At 51.5% G+C, this 12,268-nt stretch overlaps 1 protein-coding gene across 1 annotated transcript in view; it reads right to left on the reverse strand.

Annotated features, from left to right (window-relative positions):
* Positions 1 to 12,268, reverse strand: part of WSCD2 (WSC domain containing 2) — a 113,401-nt gene that overhangs the window by 9,292 nt on the left and 91,841 nt on the right. Inside the window, exons 7-8 of the mRNA XM_004690968.2 lie at positions 10,773 to 10,937; positions 2,180 to 2,380 (exon numbers count right to left, since the gene is read on the reverse strand). Coding sequence (XP_004691025.1) covers positions 2,180 to 2,380; positions 10,773 to 10,937 — 366 coding nt within the window. The remainder of the gene's footprint in view (positions 1 to 2,179; positions 2,381 to 10,772; positions 10,938 to 12,268) is intronic.

A 12,268-nucleotide genomic window follows, 5' to 3' on the forward strand; every position in this document is an offset into this window, starting at 1 on the left:
GTAGAGAAGGCACCAGAAGTGTTGTGGGGTTGCTGAGGTTTGGAAGGCGAGGGGCAGCTTCCCGGGCTTCTGATTGGCAGGAGCCTGAGAATTTGCATTTCTATTGCATTTCCACTGACTTGTCTGGGGGCCTTAAAGCCTGGGCCTGAACCCAGAGTCTTAACACAAATGAGAGGAATAGGCTGTTCAGGGCCTTGGGTTGGTTTCTTCAGGAGAGGCTCAGCCGGGTTGTACATGGGAAGGGCATGGGCAGAAGGCCTCTCCTACCATCCGAGACTACCATGGGGTCCCCAGGCCCCCAATATAAATGAGTGTGCGGCAGCGGTCCCCTCCCACCCACCCTCTGCAGACGCAACCTGTTCTGGCACGTCCTTGACCTTTATTTTAAAGCCTCTTGAGTAAGGAGACAGAGGCTGGAGGCCCCTGGGTAGCAGAACTGTCTGCGCCCTGGGAGTCACAACTCTGGATGTTCATGCTCTACTCCAGTAGCGCCCGGTGCGGGCTGGACACGGGTCTGTCCACACAGCCTCTGGGATTTGGATGCATATTGGCGCTGAGGACCGCTGGACCCCAGGTCCCGTCCAGCACAGAACAGAGCAGAGTCTGCCTCTGGCACCTGCAGACTCTTCAGCCTGGCCCTGACTGGGGCTCGTTTCGGTTGTTCCACAGATGAAAAGTCGGAGTCTTTACTGGGAACAAGGGAACACATATCCCCCCGCCCCCCCCGCCCAGTCCAAGCTTCCATCTTCTCACTGCCGGGGTGGAGTGGGGGAGTGAGGCAGGAGGAGAGACACTCTGGGTTCCCCTAGAGTTAACGGGGAACCCAGGGTGCAGAGGGTGCGGCAGGCTCAGGGTTTTAGTGTGACAGCAAGGGTGAGGGAGGGGGGGCTGCAGAGAGCACCCCACTCAGGTCGTCCCTGGGGAGAAGCTGGAACCTGGAGCTTTGGAGTCACTGGGACTTAGGAGGAGGGGGCGGAGGAGAGGCAGAAGCGCCCCTGGGGTTTGAGGCTGGAGCAGCCTGGTGCCTGGGGTCTGCATGAGGTGGGGGGAGTTCATATTTACAGAGTATCTCCTGGGTGTCAAGCACTCAGGGCTGGGGGATCCCACGTCTAGGGACATTTTATGCCGCCCAGTATCTTAGAACAGTGGAAGAAGATACAGGCCCAGAAGCAAGACTACCCAGGATCAAACCCTGGCTCTACTGCTTCCTGGGCAAGCTCCTCAGTTGTTGGGGTTTAAAACACTGGTTATGGGCCTCCCCAGTGGCCTAGGGGTTAATTCTCAGCGCTATCACCACTACAGCCTGAGTTCGATCCCGGCCAGGGGGTGACCCACACGGCGCAGCAGACCTCTCCTGTCTCACCCGCTGCCCCCCTCAGCAGTGTGTTTCATTCGCTCCGCCTAGTTCTGCTCCCCACTCTGCCTCTGGTGAGTCCTCTCAACCAAGTACCTCTGTATGGCCTACATAACAGTTCTTGTATGCATAAATAAGGAAAATAAATCTTAAAAAAAAATTAAAATGTTGGTTATGGAGATGGAGAGGTGGGTGATAACAGACAGTGGATTTTAAGGCTCCCCAGGTGGGTTACAAAGCAGTCAAGATGGCAGAGGCGGGTGCCACTCTGAAGCTCCCTTAACAGTCAGTGGGCAGCGCTGCCCTGCACTGAGCCATTCACCCACACAGCTGTCACCTGCCAAGTACCGAGAGGCAGAGGTGACACGCAGTGCCCCACACTCTCACTTCCCAGATGACCAGGGGCGAGTCAGTAGCGTCTCTTGCCTCCCAGAGGGGGCGGAGGGTCGGTGGATGCACAGAAGCTCGCCATGAGCCCACAGCCACCTGTCTCTGGCCCGGGCCGGATTCACATTTCCCCGCTCCCAGAAGCCTTGAGCCTGCTACAAGACGCACAGGTCCATCTCCCTCTGCCCCAATTATTAAGTGGGGGGACAATCTAAGTTCAGGGTAGCGAAGTAGCGTCTCCGGAATGAGGCGGACTGGAGTTCGAAGCCAGGGAGTCTTGCTCAGGAGCGTGAGCCTTTAGCCACCACTCTACGATGGTCGCTGGACTTGAGGGGCAGCTGGTGCGTGGGTCTGGGGTGTGCACGGGAAGCAGGAGCTGCCCTCACACAGTGCCCTCAAGGGCCCTGCCCCACTCGCTGCCCTGGCATCAAATCATACCTTTGCCCTGCCAGTGGGCGTGGGCAGCAAAGCCAATGTGGCCGCCATACTTGCGGTTGAACTCTGCCATGAGGGCCTTGTAGGGGTTACGGATGAGCAGGATGGCAGCGTCGAAGGCCTCAATCTCCTTCTGGCCGCTCTCATGTGTCTTGATGCAGATGGTCCTCCCGCTGCGCCAGTGGTCCCGCTCACCTTTGAACCCTTCCACGGGAGGGGGCAGGGAACAGAGCTGGTGAGCTGGGGGAGGCAGGAACCCCACCACCCCTTTCTGGGCCACCTCAGGAATCCTCGTGCATTCATTTGTTCACTCATTCATTTACACTTGTATTTGTTGAGCACCTACTATGTGCCAGACACTGTCCTGGGAGCTGGGGATAAATTGGTTTGCAGGGCCCTCCCTGGTGGCATAGAGGGTTAAAGTGCAGCGCTAAGCCAAAGTCACTTCAGCATGAGTTCGACCCCCGCTCCGGAGGTGACCCACATGGCGCGGCAAGACCTCTCCTGACCCAACCACTGCTCTCCTCAGCAGTGTATTTCGTCGAGCTGCCTGTTCTGCTCCCCACTCTGTCTCAGGTGAAGCCTCTCACCACCCTTGTACCTCTGACCTCTGAGTGCATAAATAAATAAATCTTTTAAAAAATGGTTTGCAAAAGTGCCTGTGATGCACAGGAGTGTAGAGTCAGAAGAGGAGTATTTGCACTTGGGTCTGGAGAAGTCTGCCAGGGGCAGACTGGAGGACTGCTCTGGCTGGTGTTGACTTCCCTTCCCCACTGATGTTGGATATGCCCATGGACTTGCTTTGGCCACCGATGGAGTGAGGCAGAAGTGGGTGTCTACCACTTAATTCTGTTGTGTCTATGTGCGTCCACCACCACTGTGGGAAGGATGTGCCCAGGAGACTGTAGGTCTCAGATGACGAACCCCCGTAACAGACAAAGATCCAGCCAGCAATCTGGCGCTGAGTGGCCAGTCGGTCTAGCCACGATCTATTAAGAGGCCCCCAGATAGGTTTTCTGGGGGGAAGCGAGGGGAGTTTAAACTGAGCATTGAAAGATAAAGAGAAGTTTTCCAGCCCAGGAGAGAAGGAAAAGGTGGCGAGAACAGCAAGTGCAAAGGTCCTGTGGTGGGTGAGAGACACTTGTCACATAAGTGACTACCAAGGGAGAGCAGAAAGCCAGAGAAGTACACGAGGAGGGAGCAAGTGTGGAGATTGTGACAGAGAGATCGTCACTCGACGATCTGGGGAGTCCATAAAAGGAATCAAGCAAAAGGAAGGCGGACTCTGACTTGATCAGGTTTTCATTTCACAAACTGAGCAACTGAGAGAAGTTCTGAGTACCTGGAGGGTGGGGGGTGTTTTTACAGCACGGATGCTGTGCTGGATACTGATTTGAGACCCACAAATACAGCAGCCAACCCAAAATCCTGTGAGGAATTTTGTAGAGGAGGAAATTGAGGCACAGAGAGATCAACTACCTTGCCCAAGTCACAGAGCTAGCAAGTGACAGAGCCAAGATTCAAACTCAGATCTTCACCATCTAAGCTTCCCAATCCCATGAAAGCTAAGATTCTTGGATGGTATCTTGAAAGCCAAGCAGAAATAAATGTTAGTGTCCTGGGGCTGGGTTTTGCAGGTGGGAGCTGTGATTCCACACCTTGTCAGGCCTTCCATTGGCAGAGCTGATCATGACATGGACGGAGGACTTCTCATCTATGACATTTTATCTCCGTCCAATCCACTTCAGCATGAACACAGCCATGGAAAGACATTTCCACTGGAAAGGCAGGGCACATAAGAACCCACAGATTCTCAGAAAAAAAAAAAAAAAGAACAGAAAGTGATCCAACTAGTTTCAATCAGCCCCATGCATTCTGAGACTGAAACCACATTCTCTTTGTTCCATGATGCAGTCAATTTAGCACAGTATTTATCAAGATTTTTAAAAAGGAAAGAAAGAAACTAGCACCACTGGGAAAGATCTACTCCAGATTCCAGATTTTGGTTGCCTGGGAGTTAGTCTGTAGGGGACTGGAGATGGAGGTGGGGCGGGGTCGGGGGAAGGAAATTCCTTTTAACAGAAGATCTCTTAATGGAGAGAAGAGTTTTATGTCTAGAAAGGAGCCCTTGGGAAGTCACATGGTCTGAACTTGCCCAACTGTCTCAGAATGAGGACCCCTCTAGGAATCGAGGATGCAAGTTTGAGGCCAGAGCAGAATTGCTGAACTCTACCACCAGGGGCTCCCCTTCTCCACCCTTCCCTGGCATAAGGCCCGGCACCTCCTTTATGCAAATGAAATTTTGAATCCATATTTCTTTGACAGGTCACCACAATAATAGAATTTCCACATGCCCCTTGAACTCCGAGGAGCTAGACGATATCTCAGAATTCACAGAACTGTTCTTGTGGGTTCAGGAACACAGAGACTAAGGCATTTTTTTTTTATTACCCCTCACACCCACCCCATCTTACAGCTGCCTATACATTTTGCAGTTAAGAAAACAGGCACAAAGAAGGAGGTGGCAGAAACTTGCCAACACCGAATGCCCTCAAGTTTACTGGGGCAGCAAAGGTCCACTCCTAACTCCAGACATGGATATCCTGGAGACTGGTGCCCCCTTCAGAACAACGGGGTTTGTGTTGAGGCAAATTCCTCAAAATAGAAGTTCCTGCTGAGTCATCCTGGACTAAAGGCTGCCTCTTCAACCCGCTGCCCACTCCGGGCCTCCTCAAAGTCCCTCCTCTCCTGACAAGCCAGAGAACTGGAGCATGCACTTGAGGATGTGGGGTCCCTGAGGTGGGTGAGTGAGAGAGAGGGGAAACAGTCTGGGGAGAGTGAAGAGAAGGATAAAAGCAGACATGTTCCCAGAGAGAGAGAGGGAGGGAGAAGAGGAGAGAGAGAGAAACACAAAAACAAAATAGGAAAACAGAGACAGAAAGAATAGAAAGAACCTATACTTACAGAGGCAAGAAGATGAACAGAGACATAGACACTCAGGCAGACAGAAAGACAGATGGGTAGATGAATAGATGTAGAGAGAAGCAAGCGTTACAAATAGTCAACCTCAGTCTGCAACAGGAAGAGAAGGTAGAATTCAAGTGAGATTCTTTAAGGGGAAGGTCGTCCGTCCGTCCGTCTGTCCATCCACCCACCCACCCACCCATTTGCCCTCTATCCATGCCTCTCTCTCTCACTCAAACTTCTTCACCGCTCTTCTGTATTTTGTGTTTTCTTGTGTGTGTGTGAGTGTGTGAGGGAGTTAGTGGGGAGGACTATTCCCAGGATGGTGGGAGAGAAAGTGGAGGATGAGGAGTGATGCTTCAGCATTAGGAATGACCCAGAGACACAGAGGAGGAAGGGAGGGAAGGGAGGTCTCAAGCACCCCCAGCTGTCCAGTCAGCTAGTAGCAGGAGTGGGGAGGACATGCTAAAGGACGTAAATCAGCAAGAGTCGCTGGAAGATCAGCTCAGGACAGAAGTCCCCGCGCCCGCCACCTAAGTCGCTTCATTTCTAATCAGTGACCTCCTAAATGTCCCTTCCCACTGTCCCTTTCTCCTCCCCACTGTTGCTCAGCTGGATGATCCTGCAGCTCACCCCACCCCCTGCACCCCCCACTCATCTCCACATACCATTTCCTCTGCCTAGAACCCCATTTAACCCCACTTCTGACCAGGACCTCTGCCCACTACCCCCAGGATAGCATGACCAGTTAGTTCTCAAAGGACATTGGGGGGCTCCCCCTCACCGCATCTCTGCCTCTCCCCTCACCGCGTCTCTGCCTCCATCAGGGCCTCTGGTGGGTACTCCCTCCTTTCTCTTTGGGTAAGTTGAACACTCCTGTGCACACACCCCAATACTCACTGACAAAAAATAAAAAGTGCCTCTCACCTATCACAGGCTGCGTCAGCATTCAATGAATGCCCCAAAGCATCAGTATTATTAACCGTGACAAGAATATATTAACAAGGACCACACTGAAGGATCCCTGGGTACCGGGAGGATGACAGAGAACACCTAAGTCTGCCAGAGACATTGCAAAGTGGGGGGGGGGGGTTGGGGGCTCTGTCCCCAGACTGGAGGAGCAGTTTTCCAGGGAGCTGGGCTAAGGCTGGGAGGGGACTGAATTCCCAGGGAGGAGAAAGCATGTGCAAATTAGCGTGTATTATACCTGCAGTCTGTTGCCTAAAAGAAACAGCAGAACCCCAGCCCAGTGGGGGCAAATTAGGGCACAAGCCGCTCCCCCTTCCTCTGGCTCCAACTCCCCTCCCTTCCTCCACCCTCCAGGACCCTCCAGGATGTCATGAAGTTAAGCATCTCTCTACCGCACACGTGATGGGAGCAGGATTGGGGGCTTAGCTGGGGGCGGAGGGTCCTCTCTTTGCCTGCACCCCACTGCCAGCCCTGAATTCCCAGGGAGAGCTCATTGTTCTCTGCGAGGGTTCAGGCCATGGGAAGTATTTTTAAGCCCCTAATGAAAAGGCAGCTGCAAGCACAGCCTCAGCTGCCTGTGACCGGCCCAGGAACCCCGCCTTTCTCAGTGGGAATTAAGGAAACATTTACACAGCTTGAGCCAGGGGAATCACAGAGGGTTTGTCTGTCTTCCTTTTCTTTCTTTCTTTTGCCTTCTTTCTTTCTGTCCTCCTTGCAGTCTTCTTTCTTTCTCTCGTGTTAAAATGTTAATTATCTATCTAAATCATTATCGACCCAATTAATTATTAACTCTTGATACCCCCCAATACCAGAGTATAAAAAAGCAAAAGGCAGAGACAGCTCTGGGGTTCCTAGTCTGGGCTAGGGTCTCCTTCTGACTTTGCACTTGGGGAGCTTTAAAAAATACTGATGACTTGGCTCACACCCAAGATTCTAATCAAAGCAATCTGGGCTACGAGACTTTAAAAGCTCCCCAGGTGTGTGGTCAGAGATGGACCTCTCTGACTTTGGCTAAATAGCTGGCCGTTCTGGTTAGGGTTCTTTCTAAAAAATAATGTGTATTTTATATTTATACAATATACAACTAATAAGGGGTTAATATCCAAGATATCTAGAGACTAAAACAATTCAACAATGTTGAAAAACAAATCTCTCAATTCATAAATGAGCAGCAGATATGAACAAATAACTCACCAAAGAGGAGATGCAGAAGGTCAAGAGACATATGAAAAATGTTCATCGTGGCTTCTGATAAGACACACATGAGGTTCAAATCATAGTGAGATCTCATCTCGCCCCCGTGAGAACAGCACATCACTTAGGAAGCCCCCCCAGGAAGCACAGGAGAGGATACAGAGAAAAGAAGCCAGTAACGCTGCCGGTGGGGATGTGAACCAGTGCAGCTAGATTGGAAAACAATCTGAATTTATCTTAGAAGGCTGGGAAAGATGAAAGTGCTCTCGAACTCAGCAGTCCCACTCTTGGGCTTCTATCCAAAAATATGAAACAAAATATACGCTCTGCCATGTTTACTGCAACACCGAGTCCAGTCACAGAACATGGGAGCCACTTGGACGTCAATAGAGGACTGAACTGAGATGTGGTCCATCCCTCCAGGGGACACCATTCGGCCACAGGACCCATGAAGTGGAGCTATTTTCAGCAAGATGGAGGGATTCTGAGAGTATTATACGTAAAGCAGAGCAAATCAAGATGATGAAAAAAAATACACTGGACATTTACAAAACAGCCAATTGGATAAAGTAAAAGACAGAAACTAGTGGACATTAATCAACACCATGAGGGCTCTGAGGTTGCTGGGGGGAGAAAGAGACAAGGTGTGGCGTGGGGAAATTTAAATAAAAATAAATTGCAGATCACATATTATCTTATTTTTTTTAAAATAGCTGTGATTTTGCTATTGGCAATCCTACTATAGTTGAGGAAAAAGAAACTCAGAGAGGTGAGGAATCTGGTCCAAGCTCCCACAGCCCATAAGTGCGGGTTTGGAATGCAAATTCACTCTATAGGTATCATCTGAGATTCAGTTTCCCTTTCTCTGAGGTTGAGGCTGAATTAGAGCAGAGATGGTAGAGACCTGGCTCGAAAACCCCCATTCCTCGTTCTCCACCTGCAACGGCATCACACCAGGACAAGGAGCACTGTCACCGAGGACAGACAGGCCCTCGGAGTCCTCAACACACCAGCCCACCGCAGGCGTTCATAGGAACTGGCGCAGGAAATGAAACTACTTTGGGTCCCTGCACGAAATGATTCCCAAAGACCCTCCAACTTGTAATATTGTTTGATTCTGGGTGCAGGAGCGCTGCTCCGGCCAGGGAGGGAGGCAGCTGGGGGATCTTCCCAGGGTTGCTTCTCTAAGACACTGCCCAGTGTCTAAGAGCATGGAGACTGCCCTAAGCATGCAAACCCCCCAGCTGGGAGTAGTGTACACCAGCGGTGGTGTTCTTTTACCCTCTGCTCCAAGGCAGGGCAGATGCTCCTCAGAGCCCTTTTATGTTACCACATACTTCCTGGATTGTGGAATAGACCAATCAGGTGTGAGCTATGAGCTGATTGGTGCTAAATGGTCCAATCAGCTGCAGGATTGAAAAAATGGTCTTTCAGACTTGTGGGTGGGGCACCCTGCAAGAGGATATAAGCCAGGGTTGGAGGGAGCTGAGGGAGAGACTATCCCAGTCTCTGAAGAGAGAGGACGGTTCCAGCCTTTGGAGGAAGAAGAAAGAAGGAAAAGACTCTGTTTTTGGTGTCCAAAGAAAGAAGAAAAGACACATCCAGCAGCTGACCCCTGAGGAGGGAAGAGAAGCTGGAGGTCTTCGCAGAGGCTGGGCCTCCGGTCTTCTTGTTGCCCGGAAGGAGCCCAAAGGCCCAGGCCCCAGGACTGGGCTAAAGAGATGTTTGTTGGTGTCGCCCAACAACTCACAAAGAGTTGTTGACACTGGGTGTCTCTGATGCCATCTCTGAGGGACCATCGTGACCATCACTACTGGCCAGTACTGTCCAGCACTCCTAGTGACCTGTGGCGACCACCACTGATGCTACCTGGGTGAGAAAACCGGTCACTTGTAGATAGAGGAAGCTCTCTCTTAACCCCGTTTGTAAAATCAAACTTAAGGCTGTTGCTCCTGGAGCCCGAGATCTCTTGCCATTGTGCGCATGGCTGACCTATCCTCCAATCGGGCACTGTCCTTTATTAGGCGATAGCCCATAAGCCCCTGCTGTGTGGGTGGTGTATTGGTATAGCCCTTGGTTTGGTGTTTGGCTTTTGGGCCGTTTTGGTGGCTCTCTGGTCTCAGAGCCCAGGCAGGTGGGTAGGGCTGTTCCATCCTTCCACAGGCCTCCTGCTCTGCCCCTATTTCAGTATTCCGCAAATGTTTGCTTAAATCCAAACTAAAAACTAATAAATATGCAAGAAGCCGGGGTTCTAAGGCAGACTGCTCCACCGCCTTGCTTTCTCTCTTACTCTCTGCCTCCCTCGCGCTTTTCCTCCTCAGACACATTTTTCTGGCTGCTCCCAAGCCCAGTCCCAGCAGTGAGTCTCTGTCAACACCAAGCAGTGCTTGGCCTGGGCCTGGTACTGAGACCAGGGTACTCACAGCCCACATTTAGCGAGGACTTGCTGGGTGTTAAGCACGTTGCGCGTATCAACTAGCTACTCTTTACCACCCCTAGATATAAGCTGTTATCTCTCATTTGTGCATGATGACAGAGAAGTACAGAGATTTGCTCAAAGTCACAGAGCTGATTGCAGACATGAAGACCCATGACCCAGGGCTGCTCTGCAGACACATGTAAAGCTGAACCCCTGCTTCCCCGCTATATCCCGCCACACTGAGAAGAGGGTGTCATGCCCAATGGGCACTTCCTCCCTGGCTTCTGTTTCCCCAGGGATCTCTTGCTTATGTGATCAAGGTGTAATAAGAGTGCGAGCTCTGAAGCCAGGAAGCCCAGGGAACAATTCCTGACCCATCCATTGAAAAGAATTTGTGTGACTTTGGGCAAGTTATTTCTCCTCTATGGGTGCCTCAGTTGTCATATCTGGGAATTGGTATCCTGCTCCTCTGTCCCAGGGTCACTGTGCAGGGTGCCAGTGTGACTCCTGGCACCTAATAGTGGCCACGACAACGTCTGTGAGAATCCAAACCTACGGATAGAGCCTGACACACAGCTGGAGCTCCATCAGCGCCTGCTGGCACATCTAGAACATAACAGAGCTCTGTGAAGGTCGATGAAAAGAGTATCATTGACTAAACGTGGATGGAACACATAATAAATAAATGGCACCCAGTATCAATAAATATCCCCAAAGTGAACATGTTATTGCACATGTTATTGCACATCTGCAGAGCCCCCAAAATTGTTATCAACAATTGTCTGTGGCGAGGTCCCAGTGCATAGTTGGCGCTCAACATGTGCTTGTAGTGACCTAAGTGGGGGGAAGTTTCCAGGCACATAGTCTGGGCTTGACATATGTCCATGATTGAATGGATGCATGTGTGAACCCAGCACGTGGTGTCCAGGAGATGTCTGGCGGGACAGCACACGGTAGGTCCAGGGAAGGGGTAATTCCCACAACCTCCCGGAGGGTCGTCCCGAGCCCTCAGCCTCCCGCCTGCCCTCCCACTGCCCTCTGCCTTCTTACCTTTGTTGTAGAGAGAACCATCGAAGTAGTAGCTGCCAGTGTAGAAGCCGGTGGCCAGCTCAATGAGGTGGCGAGCCCAGGTGTTGCCGGCGCCCGGGAAGCTGGCCAGAGCGATGAGCTGCTTGGACTTGGCCGGCAGGAACCGTCTGTCCATGCAGCGGTTGTCTGCAGAGGGCAGAGCATGCAGAGTGCTCAGTGGCGGGGGTCATCGGAGCCTGTCTGGAGGGCCAGGGTGAGTCCCACCCCTGCGTGTTCCATTCATGTGACCCAGTGCACCAGCTGGGGCCCTTGCAGGACCTCAGTTTCCCCATCTGCAAAATGGAAGTTGTCGTTCCTCCCTCTCAGGAGTAATGTGAGGGTTAAATGAGCTAATGTGTGAAAAGGGATGAGCACTGAGAAGGGGCTGGACGAAAGTCAGCTGGGACGATCAGTCTTCTTCTCTGCCTCAGTTTTCTCCAGCACAGCGAGTCACTCTCACAGACCACTCCCACACTTTCCACCAGAATAAAACCCTGGTCCCATCCACATGAGATCCACCCAGGTAGCCTCCCAGTGCTGACCGGCCTGGTCTAGGCACACCCCACCCATCCGCTCTCACCTCCCATGCCCAACAGCGACCAGACCCCTGGTATCTCTTGACTTTTCATCTCTGCTCCTTCTTAGTTTTAAGATAGATAGATAGATAGATAGATAGATAGATAGATAGATAGATAGATAGATAGATAGATAGATAGATATACATCTATCTATCTATCTATCTCTCTATATATATATGTATACACACACATATATATATCACCCCAGCTCTTTGATATATGTAAGAGCTGGGGTGCAGGCTAGAGGTACAAGGGTTAGAAGATTCACCAGAGTGGGGAGCAGAACAGGCAGATCCACCGAAGTTCACTGCTGAGGGGAGCAGCGAGTGAGACAGGAGAGGTCTGCCACGCCATGTGGTCACCTCCCTGGCCGGGGAGCGAACCCGAGCAGTGTGGCTGTCAACAGCCTCATAGTGCTGCCACCCAACCCCCTGTGCCACGAGGGAGGCCCCTCTGCCCCTTCTGGACCCAGCACATCTGCGTGTGGTTCCTGCAAGACCTCCTACCTGCTTTTGCCAGGTAGACACGTCTTATCCTCCAGCTCTCAGCTGAATTGGCACCTCCTTTCTACCTCCCCAGACTCCCTGGGCTATCATGAGTCTGTCATGTTTATCTCTTCCTATTACTTATCACAACTGCAATGCAAATAAGTGTGAGTCAAAACCCTGACTATTGTTCTTTGCTGATTTCCTAGTACTAGTGTAACATACTATGACATCTGACATATAATAGGGATAGTAAATATTTCATGGGTGGGTGGGTGGATAGATGGGTGGGGGGGTGGATAGATGGGTGGATGGATGGGTGGATGGATGGATGGATGGGTGGATGGATGGGTGGATGGATGGATGGATGGATGGATGGATGGATGGAAGGGTGGGTGGGTGGATGGATGGATGG

Source organism: Condylura cristata, unplaced genomic scaffold, assembly GCF_000260355.1.
Source record: "Condylura cristata isolate star-nosed mole 26May11 unplaced genomic scaffold, ConCri1.0 scaffold00029, whole genome shotgun sequence".
Lineage (NCBI taxonomy): Eukaryota > Metazoa > Chordata > Mammalia > Eulipotyphla > Talpidae > Condylura > Condylura cristata.